This window comes from Erpetoichthys calabaricus, chromosome 13 (assembly GCF_900747795.2).
Source record: "Erpetoichthys calabaricus chromosome 13, fErpCal1.3, whole genome shotgun sequence".
NCBI lineage: Eukaryota > Metazoa > Chordata > Cladistia > Polypteriformes > Polypteridae > Erpetoichthys > Erpetoichthys calabaricus.
The window spans coordinates 87,601,101-87,623,590 of record NC_041406.2 but is presented as its reverse complement, the minus strand read 5'-3'; the positions used below and the strand labels follow the sequence as shown (position 1 = coordinate 87,623,590).

Below are 22,490 nucleotides of genomic sequence, written 5' to 3'. Positions count from 1 at the left end.
GATCTGTCCGGAACCCAAATCCCTGGAGCTGTGGCTCAGCTTTGCTAAACACTGTGCCACAATGCTACCCAGCCCCGGTCGATTTATATATTCCTCAAACTAATTGCCTCATTTTCCCATCAAGAACACTAGTTTTGATTATCAATTATTTTAGATTTTTTTACTTCATGGTCAGAAATCTTATTTATTACAAAATATATTTTAAAAAAAGTTTGTACAGTTGGCTCATACTGATATTGCCTTGTCATTCTATTAACCGATCTTAGTGCAATTGAAGTAATACTAAAAAATAACTTTTTCTCCTTGTCTATTTCTGTATTAATTTATTTTGGATGGATCGGGGCGGAGGTGCGACGATCGGGGCACGGCAGACACCTCTCTGCGCCGAGACAATGCATCGCCGCTAGATGTCACCCTCTTCCATACTGTCAGCCTCGTTTCGAAGCGCTGCCTCGCTGGTCGGGAGCGCGGGCAGGCCGCCATTTTGAAATCCCTATCGTTCACAGTACACCCGCCCTGAAACCTGGAACTATGCCGCGGGGCCGACCTCACAAAGCGAAGGACAAACTCCACGACGAAACGGGTAAACGGCAGAAACCTATCACGAATAAATAAAGTGCTGTCTGAGCTCTTGATCGGTGGCGTCGGGTGCAAGGTAGATGTAGCAGTCGCGGAGATAAAAGCATTTGAATGTCGTGTATATAGTCCCCGGATATGGTTGCTCTGGGTGTCCATTTCTTTTGTGTTCGGAAGGAGTGATTGAGGCGGAATGATATTAACATTTCTCTCTGGCTCTACTTATTCATTCCGCAGCAGGAGCAGTTTTTACGGAGTTGTGTTTAGTAAAGCGCTTGATCGCTTATTGCTGGAGTCGCTTCTCTTTTGTTGTTTCACATTTGTAGCGGTGTGGTTTTGTTTTCGTGGGTGTTTGGACACGCGAACACACGTTGCTTGCTTCTTTTTTTCTTGTTATCTCAAAGTTCTGCGGGGAGTATTTAAACTGCGAGTTACACGGAGGGCAGGGTCAGTTGACAAAATTCGCATAAAGGTAACATGCGTTTTAAAAAGAGGCATATAATTTTTTTTACTAGTATTATTTGCAAGTAAATAAAGGCCTGGCAAGATGGGCTTAAAAAGAAGGCAGGCATGTTTGCCCGGAGTTGATCGTTTCCTCCCGTCCCCGGTAACGGAGTGCAGGAACGACCCATTGGTGGATTTTTACTGGGAATAAAAAAGGTTTGGGGTTCACTCACTAGCAATGCAACCCCTTCATTGGAAGCCTTTGCATGTTTTTTATCCTAGGTTTGGAGTACTAGGAATAAATAACATTAGATGAGTAACTTTTCAAAACTTTACCTTGCAGTGAACGTATCGCCCTTCATGGTATGTTATGGGACGGGGGGACTGGAAGATGGATGGTTTTTATTACAAACATGCTGGGCCAAATCTTTAATAATGGCACTTTTTCCAGTTCCTTCAGAGTATCTGTCTAAAAAATTCAGGACAGATCGCACATTGTTGAAGTTTCTGAAACAATGTGGTCATTCATAACTGGTAATTGGGATAACCCAAAAACAGCTTTTGTGAATTTGCTCCATTTAATACACATGGGGAGAACATGCATACTTTACACAGACTCAGCCATCAGATGCGGGTTTTCACATCAATTAATTAGAATATGGAAGCAGCAGCAGGAGGAGGAGGTAGAGAGCATGTGCTGATTACAGCGCATGGCCTCACCCACCACATGACAAACTACCCAGATTGGGACCCGAGATCAGCCGTGCAATGGGTGACACCTCAGCACCACACTGGAAGAACAGCCTAAAATCATTTTAACTTTTGTTCATCCGTATTTTCCTTGAAATGTTTCAAAACATTGACGTGGTATCTGTGGTTTTTGCTGTCCATTTTCTGATGTGTTTATGTCCATGGGTTCTTGAAATCTTTTGAATCTGACCACCCAAATTATTAAATGTGTACTGTACTAGGGCTGAAGGTGAGGATTCTTATAAGGGTTTCTAGAGGTGCTAAAACTGAGTTATGAAGATAGAAGCGGTGATAATTATGTAAGGAAAAAAAAGTAAATGTTTTGTTTCATGCACATGAATATCACTGTATTGGTAAAACACCCCATATAACCATTTTCCAAACTCACTTATTCACAGCAGGGTTTCGGGACAGCTGGAGCCTATTCCAGCAAGGATAGTGTGCAAGGTGGCAACAATCCGCAGAATGGGTGCCAATCCATCGCAGGGTGAACATTCAGACACAGTAACACCAATTTAGCATCCGCAGTCCAACTAACCTGCATGTCTTTTGACTATTAATGGAACCCATGTTGCACCTAAGGAGAACATGCAAACTCCACACAGGAGCCACCTGCGACATGACCCTTAAACAATAATTATTCAAAAGTAGTAGATTTTTGAGTTCTGTCACTGCCACCGAAAATAGTGTCAGCCAGGGCACATCAAGTACATCCTGGTGGGCTACAGTGGTTGCAGGTTTTCACTTTAACCAATTTCTTAATTAGAACATATTTACACACCTTAATAAAAGCAGAAGTATCTGTGTCTGTCCGGTTGATAATGATTCTGCTATCCAACAGATGGCACAACACAAACAGCACTGTTTTTATGAATTCTGTACCAAAACCAATATGTAACAGACATAACAACTGGATGGACATACTGCCCTGGAAATATTAACTCTGAGGTCTACTGTATGTTGATTAGTTAGATTTCAAACCATCTTAGACGGGGGGGCAGAGACAGTTTACTACTAAAGCAATATATATACTTGTTAGTGTTTCATTCTTCCAAAACAAATCTTTATCACACTGGATTTTTCATTTTCTGAGAGCATAGTCCATATGTTTTGTGGTTCAGACCTGATTTGTAACTCTTGGTGCTTCTCTTCTCTTTCATTTATTTCAAATCATTAATACAGATACTTCCTGGTGCATGTATGCGAGTTTAAATAGAAGCACGTTAGCTGTAGAGTTGAGGGTTCCTTTGTCGTTTTCACCTCATTATTAACTGATGGCTTGTGAAGAAAACAAGCAACGAGTAAAACGTAAATGCAGTTTAAAAGTAAAACAGGCAATTAAGGATTGTGAGTCATAACAAGAAAGTTAACTACAACCAAATTATATATATCTATATCCACACTTTCGTATTTTCATTGGAAATGGTGAAGGTGGGAGGAGTGGTAATTGGACAGTAAAAAGTTAGTACACCGCTGGGAAAATTGCATTGCAAAGGAAGCTATGTAGAAAAGTGATGTCATTTGTTTTTGAAATTCTTAATAAATAGACTTAAGAACAAAGTGTGGAAACGTTTTGAATGTCCCTTGTGTGTGTGTGTGTGTGTGTATGGATATATATATATATATGAGTGTAACTCACTGAGTGTAAGGGAAAAAAACTAAAATGTTTTATTTATAAAATAAGTTTGTTAATTACCAATGTTATTTTTGAACAAATAAAGAGCATTCACAGTAACATAGAAATTATATAAATATTAATTAAGTAGTAAAACATTTTGATAAAAGAATTTGAAGAAGATATAAGAAGCGTATAAATTATTAAACAGTCAAACATTAACATTTAAGAAGTAAAGATACATTGAGTACTACTGTAGTGGTTTCAGGCAAAGTACCTGCTTGACAACCTTGCACTATGTGCCTGTGATTTAAGAGAAAAATTATTCTGAGAAATGTGGACGCTGCCTTTCCGTGCTTAACGGGCAGAAGGTCCAAACGATTCCCAAGTCCAATACTTAACATGAAGAGGTCGGTACATCTTTTTAGATGTAAACCCTCCATCTTATTAAAAGAATTCATCACAAAATCAACCTTGAATGTTGCGGGGTTTTAGTGACCTGAATTCATCTTAAGGGACAGTAAGTAGCCGTGCACCGCAATTTACCAAGAGAGTCCTGCTTCGATAGCGCCAATTACACTTATTCGCAAAGATTTCCACTATACCAGGAGCCGACGTGGCACTTGAAGTGTGACAAACGGTGCGAGAAGAGAGGACGCTGCCCGAAACTGTGAAGCTGTTGACCCGGAGGAAAAGCCCGACATTCCACGCCTCCCAGCGTCCACTTTGTTCTTACGACCCCTTGCCGCTGAAGGTGGTCTCGTCTTCACATTGTTTACAGCTCGGCGCAGTTAAAAAGTAGAAAGACGCAAAGCTGTTTTGTTTATCTCTTCTACTATCAAGTACTGGGAATTTAAAAAAAGTTACAATGTGGCAGTTTTCTCTGTGAGAACTTGCCTGGCGGTGGACGGGTCTGCGCTGGAGTCCAGAGAGGAGGGCTGGGAGAGGGTGACGCGGGGCGCATTTGTATGGGATAGATCGGCGTGTTTGTGTTTACCACTTTTACGAAATTTCCATATCGCGTGGTCATACGTAATACGTAATTTCCATATCGCGTGTTCATACGTCATTTCCGTTTCAAACGCGAAAAGAATTTTATATATATATATATATATATATATATATATATATATATATATATACTAGTCATTTAGCCTGTCTAGAACAGTAGTGCATAAACATTAGTAGGAACAGTCTATATTAAATGGCAAGGGACTTTGACTTCATTCTTTTTGTTGGTCGTATTTTTCTTTCTTTCAGTCTTTCTTTTGTTGATGTTTACTTGCTGAGCTGACCGTTCTTCATGGGCTGCCGCCGTGTATTGTGTGTCTTTAATTTTCTGTGACAGTAATACTGTCTTGTACGGCTCTATTCAATAAGGGCACGTAGATAATTTAGTTCAAATGGCTCTGGAATATGTGAAGAGCAACAGGTGCAGATCTTTATTTACGCGCGCCTTTATTCGCTGCGCCCAATTGAGGTCGCCCTTTTGAGGCTCGCCTTTTTGTGCGCGCCCTTATTGAAGAATACCGTCTTGTACGTCCGCTGGCTTGTACCTCTGTACGTCCGTAATATACCTTTAATTTTCTCTGGTGGTAATACAGGCGTGCGCGTCGGTAATATGCCTTTAATCTCCTCTGACAGTAATACTGGCTTGTATGTGGCTGTAATATGTGTCACTGTATTGTGCACCTTTAATTTCCTCTCGCAGTAATACTGGTTTGTATTTCCGTAAAACGCCTCTAACTTTCTCTGACAGTAATATCGCGCATAGCACCGTGCCCCGCGCATGCGCACTTCACCAGAAGACACCCACACACGGACACCTGGACGCACACAGGGATTTTATATATATAGATATACATTATATGGAAATAGATAGATATATAATTTAGTTGTAGTTAACTTTCTTCTTATGACTCAAAACCCTTAATTGCCTATTTTAGTTTTAAACTGCATTTAGGTTTTACTTGCTGCTTGTTTTCTTCACCAGCCATCAGTTAATAATGAGGTGATAAGCGACAAAGGAACTCTCAGCTCTCCAGCTAACGTGCTTCCATTTAAACTTCCATACATGCACCAGGAAGTATCTATGTTAACGTTTTGAAATAAATGAAAGAGAAGGGAAGGACCAAGAGGTACAAAGCAGGTCTAGACCATAAAACATATGGATTATGTTCTTAGAAAATGAAAAGTCCGTAGTGCGATAAAGATTTGTCTTGGAAGAATGAAACACGTAACAAGCCATAAAATTAATTACCAAGTTTCATTATCTGCTCAGCCTGGTTTCTAATTACAAAACTAGTTGGAATGGAAGCCTGCAGCCATTGTAGACATGCAGAACTGTAACTGAGGACCCCTGCTGTAAAAGTTAGTAAAGGTGAGAGAAAGAAATTCTTTTGAGTGAGAGGATATGATGATTTTTGAAAGAACAGTTTGAAAGGTCACTAAACTTATTCATTTGGCTCATAGCACCAGTTAAGGAGTGAAGTATTCCAAAAATTAGTTATTGATGCAGCTTATTTAGCTGATCATAAATAACCTTTTTCAAATGACCTCCACCATTAAAAATAAATTTTTCTAAATGATTTTGCAAAAAGTTGAACATATCTTGGTTTCTATTTGAGATTATGAATTTTTCCCTGTTACACTGTCTGAAGCATTGTTAGGACAATATTAGGCCGTATAGGGAATGCACAGTCCAGTGTGTTTCTTTGTGCTGGTCCCAAGCCCGGATAAATGGGGAGGGTTACGATAGAAAAGGCATCCGGTGTAAAATTTTGCCAAATCAATATGCGGACAGATGATCCACTGTGGCAACCCCTAACGGGAGCAGCCAAAAGAAGAAGAAGAAGAAGCTTGCTATCATGATGGGGAGAAAAAGGCAATTAACAAAGGAAGACAGACAGCCAGTTATGACCCTTTTTCACCATTATAACAACAATACTATCCAAAGAGTATTTGAGTACGTATAGCAAAACAGCAACACTGATTTTATGCAGACAAGGGACACCTGTAGGATTTTTCTTTTTAACATCTGGCAGTTAACTGCTTACCTTTGTGCCATTTCAGGTTATTCACTGGGCTTGAACTGCTTAAATTTCAGTAAAAAATATTTTTTGACATAGTCTGCTTGATCATTAACACATTTAATACAACAGTCAAACATCTTTTTCCTCAGAATCTTGTCTTGGAAGCGTTCAGTTTTGTCCCTAGTATTGGATGTGGACAGGCGACTGGGTTGTCCTTTATCTGTGACATTTCAGCAGGGATTCTTAAACATTTCTGTAAATCTGTAAAATCTTCACTGAGGCAAAATGTTTTGAAACTGTGCTGAAGCTCTGCTTCTGATACACCTTCAGCCCTCAGGAAATGGGTAACATCACACTACCCTTATTTAGTAAAGGGAGGAACAATGCTAGCAGTATAGCACGTTAACAAATAACTAAACCTGTTTGGACTCGTGTTGCATCAGCTCAGACCAGCAAAGCTCACTCGTGCCAACAGTGTAAAAATGTAGAATGTTATTGAGGATATGTTTTCATTTACCCCATGTGTGTGGCAAGTACAATAATACTAATTTACACATATTAGCTTTTAAGTGACCACTGCAATATAATTTGCAGCTCTTGAGGTCCCATGAAGATATTATACAAAAATACAGGGTTAGGCAAAAGTAGGCTTACAGTTCTTGGTATGGAAAAAGACATGCAGGTTTATGATTTCTACACTCAGACACATTCTGAGAAGAACACAAATACAAAGACAAATAATACAATAATTTATAAACAAATAATTATAAAAGAATAAACTCTTTGTTTTGCATGCTCACAACTGTAATCCTACTTTTGCCTGAATAACTTAATTTTGTTTTTTGTAGTTTGTTTTTTTTTGTATTCTATTGATTTTATTAAAATCAAATAACATCCATCCATCCATTATCCAACCTGCTATATACTAACTACAGGGTCACAGGGGTCTGCTGGAGTCAATCCCAGCCAGCACAGGGCACAAGGCAGGAAACAAACCCAGGGCAGGTCGCCAGCCCACCGCAGGGCAATCAACATTCCATACAAATAAGTCAAGTTTTCCAAATCTAGGTTCAAAACAAATCAACCCCCACCCATGAGAAAGAGAGTTAGGCCAGCAGAGTAAAAGTTTAAACTAGTAAAAATAAGAAAATAGATTAATTAATTAATAAATGAATAAAAATAAATAGAGAAAAAAGAAACGGGGGAGAGAATGTGCTTCCTCAATTAAAATGCTTATTCTAAAATGTTATTGATTAAATCCTGCCAAGTTTTGTTTGTTGTAGTTCTAATTATACAGTGCATGGTGTACAGTTATGTACAGATGACTGTTATCAAAAGATTATGACATGCTATACCGTGCCCTCCATACGTATTGTGAATTTTGAAGTCACAATTTCTATTTTTTGTTGAGCACATGAACAGTGCAGATTTGAGGTTAAAAGCAGAATTTAAGACAAACATATCTGTCACACTTTATTCTTAAGCATTACCGAATATATATATGCCGTAACGTTTTACAATGGCACCACATTTTGTTTTTTGTTCCCCCGCTTGATGTGAGAATTAAGGGGAAAAATCAAAGTAAACCAGATCCTGTAAGACTTATTAGGTGGATGCAAATTCTTTGGAAATAATCGCTGCGGAGTGGTGGCTCTGAGGCTAGGGATCTGCACTGGCAATCGGAAGGTTGCCGGTTCGAATCCCGTAAATGCCAATAGGGACTCTGCTCTGTTGGGCCCTTGAACAAGGCCCTTCACCTGTAATTGCTGAGCGCTTTGAGTAGTGAGAAAAGAGCTATATAAATGCAAAGAATTATCCATCCATCCATCCATTGTCTCCCGCTTATCCGAGGTCGGGTCGCGGGGGCAGCAGCTTGAGCAGAGATGCCCAGACTTCCCTCTCCCCGGCCACTTCTTCTAGCTCTTCCGTGAGAATCCCAAGGCGTTCCCAGGCCAGTCGAGAGACATAGTCCCTCCAGCGTGTCCTGGGTCTTCCCCGGGGCCTCCTCCCGGTTGGACGTGCCCGGAACACCTCACCAGGGAGGCGTCCAGGAGGCATCCTGATCAGATGCCCGAGCCACCTCATCTGACTCCTCTCGATGCGGAGGAGCAGCGGCTCTACTCTGAGCCCCTCCCGGATGACTGAGCTTCTCACCCTATCTTTAAGGGAAAGCCCAGACACCCTGCGGAGGAAACTCATTTCAGCCGCTTGTATTCGCGATCTCGTTCTTTCGGTCACTACCCATAGCTCATGACCATAGGTGAGGGTAGGAACATAGATCGACTGATAAATTGAGAGCTTCGCCTTGCGGCTCAGCTCCTTTTTCACCACGACAGACCGATGCAATGCCCGCATTACTGCGGATGCCGCACCAATCCTCCTGTCGATCTCACGCTCCATTCTTCCCTCACTCGTGAACAAGACCCCGAGATACTTGAACTCCTCCACTTGGGGCAGGATCTCGCTACCAACCCTGAGAGGGCACTCCACCCTTTTCCGGCTGAGGACCATGGTCTCGGATTTGGAGGTGCTGATTCTCATCCCAGCCGCTTCACACTCGGCTGCGAACCGATCCAGAGAGAGCTGAAGATCACGGCCTGATGAAGCAAACAGGACAACATCATCTGCAAAAAGCAGTGACCCAATCCTGAGCCCACCAAACTGGACCCTCTCAACACCCTGGCTGCGCCTAGAAATTCTGTCCATAAAAGATATGAACAGAATCGGTGACAAAGGGCAGCCCTGGCGGAGTCCAACTCTCACTGGAAACGGGTTCGACTTACTGCCGGCAATGCGGACCAAGCTCTGGCACCGATCGTACAGGGACTGAACAGCCCTTATCAGGGGGGCCGGTACCCCATACTCTCGGAGTACCCCCCACAGGATTCCCCGAGGGACATGGTCGAATGCCTTTTCTAAGTCCACAAAACACATGTAGACTGGTTGGGCAAACTCCCATGCACCCTCCAGGACCCTGCTAAGGGTATAGAGCTGGTCCACTGTTCCGCGACCAGGACGAAAACCACACTGTTCCTCCTGAATCCGAGGCTCGACTATCCGACGGACCCTCCTCTCCAGGACCCCTGAATAGACTTTTCCAGGGAGGCTGAGGAGTGTGATCCCTCTGTAGTTGGAACACACCCTCCGATCCCCCTTCTTAAAGAGGGGGACCACCACCCCGGTCTGCCAATCCAGAGGCACTGTCCCTGATGTCCATGCGATGTTGCAGAGGCGTGTCAGCCAAGACAGTCCTACAACATCCAGAGCCTTGAGGAACTCCGGGCGTATCTCATCCACCCCCGGGGCCCTACCACCAAGGAGTTTTTTGACCACCTCGGTGACCTCAGTCCCAGAGATGGGGGAGCCCACCTCTGAGTCCCCAGGCTCTGCTTCCTCATTGGAAGGCATGTTAATGGGATTGAGGAGGTCTTCGAAGTATTCCCCCCACCGACCCACAACATCCCGAGTCGAGGTCAGCAGTGCACCATCCCCACCATATACAGTGTTGACACTGCACTGCTTCCCCTTCCTGAGACGCCGGATGGTGGACCAGAATCTCCTCGAAGCCGTCCGAAAGTCATTCTCCATGGCCTCCCCAAACTCCTCCCACGCCCGAGTTTTTGCCTCAGCAACCACCAAAGCCGCATTCCGCTTGGCCTGCCGGTACCTATCAGCTGCCTCCGGGGTCCCACAGGACAAAAGGGTCCTGTAGGACTCCTTCTTCAGCTTGACGGCATCCTTCACCGCCAGTGTCCACCAGCGGGTTCGGGGATTGCCGCCACGACAGGCACCGACCACCTTACGGCCACAGCTCCGGTCAGCTGCCTCAACAATAGAGGCACGGAACATGGCCCATTCGGACTCAATGTCCCCCACCTCCCTCGGGATGTGGTCGAAGTTCTGCCGGAGGTGGGAGTTGAAGCTACTTCTGACAGGGGGCTCTGCCAGACATTCCCAGCAGACCCTCACAACACGTTTGGGCCTACCACGCCTGACCGGCATCCTCCCCCACCATCGAAGCCAACTCACCACCAGGTGGTGATCAGTTGACAGCTCCGCCCCTCTCTTCACCCGAGTGTCCAAGACATGTGGCCGCAAGTCCGACGACACAACCACAAAGTCGATCATCGAACTGAGGCCTAGGGTGTCCTGGTGCCAAGTGCACATATGAACACCCCTATGCTTGAACATGGTGTTCGTTATGGACAATCCGTGACGAGCACAGAAGTCCAATAACAAAACACCGCTCGGGTTCAGATCAGGGGGGCCATTCCTCCCAATCACGCCCTTCCAGGTCTCACTGTCATTGCCCACGTGAGCATTGAAGTCTCCCAGCAGAACGAGGGAGTCCCCAGAAGGTATGCCCTCTAGCACCCCCTCCAGGGACTCCAAAAAGGGTGGGTACTCTGAACTGCTGTTCGGTGCATACGCACAAACAACAGTTAGGACCCGTCCCCCCACCCGAAGGCGAAGGGAGGCTACCCTCTCGTCCACCGGGGTAAACCCCAATGTACAGGCTCCAAGTTGGGGGGCAATAAGTATACCCACACCTGCTCGGCGCCTCTCACCGGGGGCAACTCCAGAGTGGTAGAGAGTCCAGCCCCTCGCAAGGAGATTGGTTCCAGAGTCCAAGCTGTGCGTCGAGGTGAGTCCAACTATATCTAGCCGGAACCTCTCAACTTCGCGCACTAGCTCAGGCTCCTTCCCCTTCAGAGAGGTGACATTCCACGTCCCAAGAGCCAGTTTCTGTAGCCGAGGATCGGACTGCCAAGGTCCCCGCCTTCGGCCACCACCCAACTCACACTGCACCCGACCTCCTTGGCCCCTCCCATAGGTGGTGAGCCCATGGGAAGGGGGACCCACGTTGCCTCTTCGGGCTGTGCCCGGCCGAGCCCCATGGGTGCAGGCCCGGCCACCAGGCGCTCGCCATCGAGCCCCACCTCCAGGCCTGGCTCCAGAGTGGGGCCCCGGTGACCCGCGTCCGGGCAAGGGAAAACGCCGTCCAAAATTGTTTTTCTTCATAGGAGGTTTGTTTAACCGCTCTTTGTCTCATCCCTCACCTAGGACCAGTTTGCCTTGGGTGGCCCTACCAGGGGCATAAAGCCCCGGACAACAGAGCTCCTAGGATCATTGGGACACGCAAACCCCTCCACCACGATAAGGTGACGGTTAAAGGAGGGGCAAAGAATTATTATTATTATTATTACTGTAGCCACTCCACACTGGCTTAATGAAAGCTGCTCAGCCCACCTACACAATTTAGCAGAAAGAAATGCTCTACCTTGTCAAGACTACTGAAAAAGGTACAGCATGCGTGTCAGAATTGTCAGTGACCCTGTGACATCAGCAGACTCTCAGCTTGTTCTTCTTAACGGTTTTAAATACTAGGGTGTTGTTCCGTGTTAGCCATTATGGATGGGGTGAGAAGCAAAATGACCCCTTTTATTGGCTAACTAGAGAGATGACAATATAGATAGATAGATAGATAGATAGATAGATAGATAGATAGATAGATAGATAGATAGATAGATAGATAGATAGATACTTTATTAATCCCAAGGGGAAATTCACAAATATTACATATATAATATAAAATATAAATGTGATATTCTGGATTTTTTTTTTCTCATTTTGTCTCTCATAGTTGAGGTATACCTATGATGAAAATTACAGGCCTCTCTCATCTTTTTAAGTGGGAGAACTTGCACAATTGGTGGCTGACTAAATACTTTTTTGCCCCACTGTATATCTATATATTACCTATATAATATATTATTGTATATAATATACAATATGTAAGCTTTCGAGGCAACTTGGGCGCCTTCTTCAGGCAAGACATACATCTAGAGTACATTTACATCTTGCCTGAGGAGGTGGCCTGAGTTGCCTCGAAGCTTGCATATTGTCATCTGTCTAGTTAGCCAATAAAAGGAGTAATTTTGCTTAACTTCTCATTAACGGTTTTTACAATTTCCTATTGCGGCCATTTCCAGATGTTCTTTGTGCTTGAGTTTTGTGACCTGTCTCCTTTGCAACAAGGGACAAACATGGCCATTTGGATTTCAGCCATTAGTTTAAAATGGCAAGTGTTACCAGTTCTCTGTGATATCCTTGCTTGTTTTAGAATTTTATTGTGGGTGATTGTCTTGTGTTAAGTGAGGATAAGCAAGTGTGGTGGTGTTTTCTTGTTCACAGCCAAAAATGTTTTTACCTTGTTGCTGAAGCCATTTCTGTTAACTTGTTGAGCCATTAGATACTGTTCATCAGTGTTAAAGAGAAGTGATCCTCTTGTAGAAGTGGCCACACACGGCCAAGTTGTGACACACACAACACCCACTATGTTTCTTTTTCTTATAAATTACTAGCTGAGTACCTGGCGTTGCCTGGACTTTTTCTTATCAAAACAAATGAAACACTTAATTAAAAAAGCAAAGTATAAAAATAGCTAAAGTAAAATAATAAAGAACTAAACAATTATCAAACACGTACCTTATAAAAATAGACAAATACAAACAAAAATGTTACTAAACTCGCAAGTCGCAACCGAAATGCACATTCACTGATAAACTGAAAAAGTCACCGAGGTTTGTTCATGGCCGATTTTCATTGGTTTATTCATCAGTCCATTTCAACGACCCACCCCCCCCTACCCTTCCCAGAAGGGAGTGGGTCAGGGTTGATTTCACCCTACAGTATTTGTAGTCGACCAATGAGAAACTTGTGTACCAAGTTTCATCAAAATGGCTCCAGCCCTTCGGAAGTGATGCTGGAACATACAGTACATACATCCACACATACATTGACTTATATATATATATCAATTAACACTTTGATCCGGGAGGGTGGCATGCTGGCGCAGTGGTAGCGCTGCTGCCTCACAGTTAGGAGACCTGGGTTCGCTTCCCGGGTCCTCCCTGTGTGGAGTTTGCATGTTCTCCCCGTGTCTGCGTGGGTTTCCTTCCTCAGTCCAAAGACATGCAGGTTAGGTGCATTGGCGGTCCTAAATTATCCTTGGTGTGTGAGTGTGTGTGTGTCCTGTGCTGGGCTGGTGCCCTGCCCGGGGTTTGTTCCAGCCTTGCACCCTGTGTTAGCTGGGATTGGCTCCAGCAGACCCCCGTGACCCTGTGTTAGGATATAGCGGGTTGGATAATGACTGACTGACTTTGCTCCGGGAGTCTTTACTTTTAAGCATAAACCATTTGTTTGGGGATTGTACTAATATAAATTTGTACCTTATGGTGCAGCCTTTAAAAATTTTGTGCCAATGGCTTTTGTGAATGTCATTGACAATTTTTTTGAATGTTTTATTGCAACTTAGGTACAATTTTCCTTGACAATTTAGTCATCGAGAAGTACTAAATCTTCTTCTTCTTCTTTCGGCTGCTCCCGTTAGGGGTCACCACAGCAGATCATCTTCTTCCATATCTTCCTGTCCTCTTCATCTTGCTCTGTTACACCCATCACCTGCATGTCCTGTCTCACCACATCCATAAACCTCCTCTTAGGCCTTCATCTTTTCCTGTTACCTGAAAGCTCAGTTTAATTGTCTTTTCTGCAATGAAATACAGCAGTGCTCTATTCTTTCATTGACGTTTGTTGTCTTCACCCCGGTTTAGGTCTGTTGATATCAAAAGTAAAAATAAAGCCAGGAGGAGTGACATACTCCCAGCTCCAGCCTACAGTTATCCGTGTCTTATGATGAGTTATACCCTTGTTAACAAGTATTAATTGGGCTGCTCTGAGGTTGAATTGAACTTTGTATTTCATAGTATTTGTTATATTTCATTTGGCTGTATCATTACCATTCTTATCATATCTGTTACTTACACAGCATAACAATGAATATATATAATAAAATAAATATAAGTGTAGATAGATAGATCTTTATTTGTTCCCTGGGGAAAATTTAGCTTTTTTTACAGAAGCTCTTTAAATAAGTAAATACATAAATAGATAAATAAATGTACACACATTATGAATGACTAAAAAGGAAGAAAAGAAAACTTCTGACTTGGCACTCTCAGTCCCAGTGAGGCATTATGCAGGCATGTTGCTGTTGGTATAAAGGAGCTGCGGTCGCATTTCTTGACACACTCTTGCTGAATGATTCGTTGGCTGAAAGTCCTCAGTGGTGGTGTGTCAGAGAGAGGATGTGCAGCATTGCTCATAAAGGCACTCAGTTTTGTGTTAATTCTTCCCTTCTCTGCTACCTCCAAGGGGTCCAGAGTGCGTCCCAAAACTGAGCCTGCCCTTTTAATTTGGTTGTTAATTTGGTGGGCCTCTCTTGATGTGATATTTCATCACACCACAATCACAAAGTTGTAGAAGATGTGAAGGATGTCACTTCCTACATTAAAGGAATGCAGTCTCCTAAGGAAGAAGAGCCTGCTCTGCCCTTTCGTATATAGTTCTTCTGTGTTCCGAGAGCCAGCCTATCACTGATGTGTAACCCTAAGTACTTGTAGCAGTGCACCCCCTCAGCATCCACTCCCTGAATAGTGACTGGTCCTAGAGGCTCTTTGGTTTGGCGAATGTCAATCACCAGGGGCCTCATGCATAACACCGTGTGCAGAATTCACACTATAACATGGCGTGCGGACAAAAGCGGAAATATGCTTACGTACAAAAAATTCCAGATGCATAAATCTGTGCGTTTGCCAACTTCCACGTTCTTCTGCTCCATAAATCCCGGTCAGCGTGAAAAGTAATGCACGTGCACGCACCTGCTGTCCCCTCCCAAACTCCTCCCAGTATTACACCTCTTTGAATATGCAAATCAATATAAATAGCCCTTAAGCTCAGCCTTCTATGAAAAGACAATGGCAAAAACACGGGGAAAAATAGAAGAATTTCAGTGAATATCATGTGGCGGCAAAGAAAAACATACTATTTGTTGGTTTAAACAGTGGTATAAACAACAAAAGGAAGTTGATTGAGTGACATAGTGTGTCGGAGAAACTCGAAAGCTCAAGTCCACAAAGTCACACAGTGACCGAAATAAAAAAGAAGTTGTCACATATCAAAGTCGCAGTGAAAAGGCGAGTCGTAGCCCACTGTCTGAGTGTCATATGAAAGCTTATTAGGGTACAGAGAAAAAAAAAGGCACACAGTGGGGAAAAAAGCACAAAATGTCAACTTTAATATCAAAATTTCCACTTTAATCACATAGTTTATTTTGTCATTAAAGTAGAACATCATAAACTTCATCTTAAAATCGTTTAATTTACTAGTTTCTCAAATCCCATCGTAACTAAAGTAGCACGTTAAATGCTTTATTTTGTATTTGATCTTCTATGTGCTCTATGTGTGTGAATGACTACTTGCTTCCGGGCTTTCTCTTCCTCCGACAGGACACAGAATCCATTACATTTGTGATATTACAGCTCTCTGAATAATTAAAATACTGAGATGTATACGTGATATCATTTTCATGATAATAGGAGTTAAAGCATGTTATTAAACATGGAAACACGGTGGCGCAGTGATTGTTCATGTCTCACACAAGATGCTTGCTGTGCCATGCGCGACCTTCAATGAAATACTTTATTGTAGCAGTACTGTCTCTTTCAAACGTACTAACCTCCAATTCCTGTCCTTACTTTTCTTTCTCCAAATACCCAGTCGCCACACAATCAGCTCTGTAATAGACGTTAAGCCATCTGTAAGCTTAGAACGCTGATTCTTCAAAACTTTTAAGGAACATTGAAATATCTTCGTAGTACATGTTAAATTATTCTATCCATCTATCCTTCCAGTGTCGCGCCAGCCACAGCAAGAATACAACGCGAGGCAGGAACAATCCATGAACGGAGTGCCAGCGACTCGCTAGATCTGCTGCACGGTGTCCTCACATGTTTAATTATTAACAATATAGATTATTTAAATGAAGTTAAAGTTTTATCTGTATAACATAATAAACATATTTTGCTGCATTTCATCTTAAAAATGATATCGTCATCATATGTAAATACGCACTTTATAAAGTGGCTCAGGTTGTGCAATATTATAACTGTTACAGTGAGGTGATTGTAATTATAAGTACAAACAGTTCTACAAGGAGCACTTGATGGACTGATTGAGTGCGTTTAGAGTTCTTGGGATGAAACTGTTTCTGAACTGCGAGGTCAGTACAGGAAAGGCTCTGAAGCAACTGCCGTGTGAGAGCAGTTCAATAGACAGCATGGCTGAGGCAGCATGTGCTTGATGCTGTATACCGATAATCCTCTTTCTGATCAGCTGCTGTACAGCTGTGATTCCCCACTCAGATACAGTGATATAAATACTCTGAGTGGTGCAGTGAGAGTAATATGGAAAAAGATGATTCAATGTTACAACCCCGAACGGGAGCAGCTAAAAGAAGAAGAAGAAGAAGGTGCAGTGAGAGTAACAACACTAAAGCAGCTATTGTATTTAGAATAGTTTGACCATTCTGTGGACCATTAAGTTAATTATAATCAGATGCATTAAACTAATAAACATCCATCCATCCATTTTCCAACCCGCTGAATCTGAACACAGGGTCACGGGGGTCTGCTGGAGTCAATCCCAGCCAACACAGGGCACAAGGCAGGAACCAATCCCGGGCAGGGTGCCAACCCACCGCAGAAACTAATAAACAATATGCGGTTAATTTCAGTGTATTTATAAAGCCGCATCTGGGATGTGGATCTAAAAAAAGAAAGGGTAACCACACAGGAACAGTAGCACTGCTTTGACGCTGGATGCCGCCAGTCTGCAAAACTGAGCGCAGAATTTGCGTACGACAGGTTATGAGCTACCGTGGAAATGTGCATGGCTTTACGCCAAGTTTAGGTTATATACATTGCGATTTGAACATGGAAACGTTCTTACGAAACATTTTTGTGCGTACGCACCATTTATACATGAGGCCCCAGTTCCTTGGTTTTGCTGATGTTCGGTGCAGACAATTCTCTTCGCACCAAGACACAAAGTTCTCCAGCTGACTCCGCTCCTCTGTCTAAACCCCCTTCTCAGTACAACCCATAAGTGCAGAATCCTTTCAGAATTTCTGCAAATGACATTGCCTGCTATTATATTTATGGGCGGAGGGGTACAGAGTGAAGAGAAAAGGAGACACGACTGCTGATTGTGGTGCTCCAGTGTTTCTCATGTAGTCCTTGAATCTCACAAACTGCGGTTTGATGGACAGATAGTCCATTATGCAGGACACCACAGACTCATCCACCTGCATGTATCTCTTGCATTTACCCCTTAACAGGGTTGGCTGGGTGGTATTGAAGGTACTGGAGAAATCAAAAAACATAATCCTCACAGTGCTGCCAGCTTTGTCCATGTGAGAATAAGAGAATTGCATCCTCCACTCCAATCCTTGTCCGATAAACCATATGACATACTATGCAAAAAATGTAGCACACGAAAGGGATGAATGAAAGGGAAAAAAATCTAGAATTTTCTCTCTTGTTATTAGATTGCTTATGCTTCTTGGATGGATGGATTTCTAGTGTTTTTTTTTAACTTCCAGTTTTTGTGACCAATTAAATTTCAGGTACTCTTAAAAAGAAATTAGTGTTGGTTTATTTGCCAATATACTAACAACCCAATTGTGCTTCAGTCGCTTACAATTTGGAATCAATGTAGGAAGTATTTTAAGATAGAGAAGCATTTATCTGTGGCACCTCTGCACGATAGCCACTTTTTTCCACCCTCTCAGACGTACACATTTTTTAATGTCTGGAAAACATTTGGGGTTAAATCACTTAAGAGACCTGTACATAGACAACGGCTTCACATCCTACGAACAATTACACTCCAAATGTAACTTTCCAGCAACACATTTCTTTCACTGCCTTCAAATTGGAAACTTTGCTAAACAAAACCTGCCCAATTTTCCTCATCTCCCACCTACCTCTATTATAGAAGAAATATTGATCAACTTTGAGGACTCAGACAGCATCTCTGTAATGTACGAAAACAGTTCACAGTCCCTCCCTTTCAAAGATCCCAGAGTACAGTGAGAAAAGGATCTCTCACTCAACATCTCAGAAAAGGAGTGGAAGGCAGCAATGCACAGAATTCACTAGAGCTCCATATGCGCAAAGCATAGGATTATTCAATTTAAAATCATCTATCGAGCACATGTCTCTCATTTAAAATTGTCCGTAATGTTTCCAAGGCGAGATCCAACCTGCGAACCGTGCAATCAATCACCAGCCTCACTGGGCTACATGTTTTGGGCCTGCACCAAATTAACATCATTCTGGACCAAAATCTTTAAATGCCTTTCAGACAGCCTTGGTGTCCCAATCCCTCCTCATCCACTAACAGCTGTGTTTGGTGGGCTCACAGAGGGGCTTAATGTGGAGAAGGACAAAGAAATTGTAATGGCCTTTACTTCACTATTGGCACACTGACTTATCTTGCTTAACTGGAAGAATCCTAACCCGCCTCTTTTAAGTCAGTGGGTAACTGATGTTATATATTATTTGAAATTGGAAAAAATGAAATTCTCACTTAGAGGATCTGTGCAAAATTTTCTTTTAAATCTGGCAGGATGTTATCCATCCATCCATTTTCCAACCCGCTGAATCCGAACACAGGGTCACGGGGGTCTGCTGGAGCCAATCCCAGCCAACACAGGGCACAAGGCAGGAACCAATCCAGGGCAGGGTGCCAACCCACCGCAGGACACACACAAACACACCCACATACCAAGCACACACTAGGGCCAATTCAGAATCACCAATCCACCTAACCTGCATGTCTTTGGACTATGGGAGGAAACCGGAGCGCCCGGAGGAAACCCACGCAGACACGGGGAGAACATGCAAACTCCACGCAGGGAGGACCCGGGAAGTGAACCCAGGTCTCCTAACTGTGAGGCAGCAGCGCTACCCACTGCGCCACCGTGCCGCCCGATGTTATCAATAACATTTTAGAATAAGCATTAAAAATTAAATTAAAATCTCTTCCCTTTTTTATTCAGTCTGTCTGTCTGTCTGTCTGTCTGTCTGTCTGTCTGTCTGTCTGTCTGTCTGTCTGTCTGTCTGTCAGACAAAAAGAAGTAGCATACAATTCTCAAGTGTAGAAATACTTTTTATACTCCTTGATCTTTTCTAAAGTTCTAAGAAAAACCAAACATCTGCAGCAGATTATCTTGGAATAGCAGTAAATGATCCAACTCGAGAAGCCAGTTTAAATATGAAAGTGAGTTGAAAAAATAATTTCCTCATGACCAGAACATGGCTGCATGGGCCCCTTTGTTCATGGGAATCTGTCTAGAACTTTTTTTTTTTTTAAATTTTGACTAAAGGAATTCTCCACCCAAAAATGATATATTTTATATATTACTTACCCCATGCACTTGGTAGTAGTTGTTGAGAAAAATTTGTAATCTCAAGTTTTAATGCAGAATAAACTGAAAAAGGTTTATGATATAAGCCAAAGCTGAACAAGAGGAAAAAAGATATGAAATATATCCATGAGGGGGAAAAAAGAAAAAAATCTCTCACTTTACTCGTGTTGCATAATCCAATTGTCAGTTATCTGGTCATGTGCCAATCACATGCATGTTTGCTAAAATATTTATAAAATGATTCTTTCAGTCTTTCAGAATAACCAGTGCACATCATAAACAGTAAACTAATGCCTCGTGAGACTGACCTTTTGAATTGAATACAGAACTCTTGTCCAATAAATAAGGAGGAATGGTTGTTGTTTTGCATGATTAAGATGTTGTTTGTTTGTGATGAGATTGCAGGTAATGTTTTCTTCTTACGGTCTTTCCATGAAGGCCTTGTCCTTTTAAGTAACACTGAAGGTTTGGAGGGGCAGCACCTCTCCTTTCTCAGCAAGTCCCTTGCAGTTATATGGGGGTTTTGCTTAACCTTCTGCAACGTGTTCCATCTGCCACTTTTTTTGGTCTTGCAGATCTCGTCTTGACACCTTCAGTTCCTTATGATTTGACATTTCTTAATGACATGTCAGACTGTGGAAATTGTTAGCTGGAAGTGCTTTGATTTCTTATTTTTTTCCTTTTCATTTATATCTTTGTAGATATCAATATATTTATTACTAGCCAACCCGCGGCCGCATAATTATGTATTGATGGGTGAACACTTCCTGAACGACACAGTTGTCAGTACTTGTAGATTAAGGTGTACCGGGTCTTCGTTGTTGATGCTTAATGTAGCTTGCGTACTGTGAGGTTCCGGAGTCACAGTTGAGAAACACTTTTTTAATGTCTTTTAAGCACAGGGGAAACCATGAACATGTGAAACATCCGTAATGTAATAAGCCACCAAGAAAAGTAACATTGCAACAATGCTATCTATGACCCGATCGCTGTAAACAGAAGTGAAAACAAAATCGAGCCCGGTGCATTCTTTAACTGCCTTGTGGCGCTGTAGTAGTGCTGCTGCTTTGCAGTAAGGAGACTCTGGAAGATTGTGAGTTCGCTTCCCGGTTCCTCCCTGTGTGGATAGCGCTTTGAATACTGAGAACACCGCTATATCAATATAACGAAGTATTATTATTCTTATGTGTCCAGCGCGCTCGTGTATGTGTGTGTGTGTCGCTTGTTCTCTCTCTCGCTCGCTGCACGTGCTCCTGCAGGCATACGCCGCATAATTATTTATTGATGGCTGAACACTTCCGGAAAGACACAGTTGTCTAAAAGGAGGGAAAAAAAATTAACATTTGCAAAATCCGCAACGCTGCTTTCAGTAAGTACAATGCACACGCGTTTAATTTGTCGGCCACTTTTTGCCAGCCGTCTTTTATGGTTTGGGCTGCTTTTGCAGTGTTACCGCTTGTGCATATTAAATCTTGAAATCGTTTGAGTAACTAATTAACTAACTAACACCCACCCACCTACACAGCTTGTGTAGAAGGTCAGCTGCTGAGAGAGTGTCTCGACTGTTGCAGGGCCTGCATCGGTGAAGCAGGTGAGACGCTAATGAAACAGTGGCACAGGGCCCGACACGATCGCTGTAAACAGAAGTGAAAACAAAATCGAGCCCGGTGCATTCTTTAACTGCCTTGTGGCACTGTAGTAGTGCTGCTGCTTTGCGGTAAGGAGACTCTGGAAAATTGTGGGTTTGCTTCCCGGGTTCCTCCCTGTGTGAATAGCGCTTTGAATACTGAGAACACCGCTATATCAATGTAACAAAGTATTATTATTCTTATGTGTCCAGCGTTCTCTCTCTCGCGTGCGTGCCTGTATGTGTGTGTGTGTCGCTCGCTCTTGCTCTCTCTCTCGCTCGCTCGCTGCACGTGTTCCTGCAGGCAAACGCCGCATAATTATTTATTGATGGCTGAACACTTCCGGAAAGACACAGTTGTCTAAAAGGAGGGAAAAAAATGAACATTTGCAAAATCCGTAACGCTCCTTTCAGTAAGTACAATGCACACACGTTTAATTTGTTGGCCACTTTTTGCCAGCCGTCTTTTCTGGTTTGGGCTGCTTTTGCAGTGTTACCGCTTGTGCATATTAAATCTTGAAATCGTTGAGTAACTAATTAACTAACACCCACCCACCCACACACACACACAGCTTGTGTAGAAGGTCAGCTGCTGAGAGAGCGTCTCGACTGTTGCAGGGCCTGCATCGGTGAAGCAGGTGAGACGCTAATGAAACAGAGGCACAGGGCTTATTGGTTTTTAAAGACTGCTTCCTTCATTGTGTTTTGAGAGGGAAACATACAATTGTCCATGAATGACAATTGGAGGACCGCCGTCGCACGCTCATTCAGCGATTCACATCCGCGACAAACATGCCTCTTCTTACATGGTCCTGCCGCGTCCACCCTCGTTCTCAAAGCATACACACCGCCTGGTCATGTGCCCGCTCGCAAGAGCAACTCACGGAGACCCGCCCACCAACTCTAAGACCATGGCGTGTAAAACAGTTTGCGATGGTGGTGCGTGCATCATAACCAAAAAGAATAATGAAAAGTCAACGTGGCTCAAAGGTGCATGTGGAGTCTAGCAGAAACGAACGTGAATGACGCCCTGTGTTGTGAGGTGCTGCGTCCGAGGTGGTGGGCGTGGCTCGGCGAGTTGTCGTCGTATCCAATGGTCTTAGAGTTGGTGGG

The 22,490-nt window shown here is 43.2% G+C and overlaps 1 protein-coding gene across 2 annotated transcripts in view; it reads left to right on the top strand.

Moving 5' to 3' along the window:
- The first annotated feature begins 507 nt into the window (after positions 1-507).
- LOC114663460 (zinc finger protein 236-like) overlaps positions 508-22,490 on the top strand; it is a 181,934-nt gene continuing 159,951 nt past the window's right edge. For both annotated transcript variants that reach the window (XM_028817205.2, XM_051935699.1), the window contains exon 1: positions 508-583. In XM_028817205.2, coding sequence (XP_028673038.1) covers positions 532-583 — 52 coding nt within the window. In that variant the 5' untranslated portion in view covers positions 508-531. The remainder of the gene's footprint in view (positions 584-22,490) is intronic.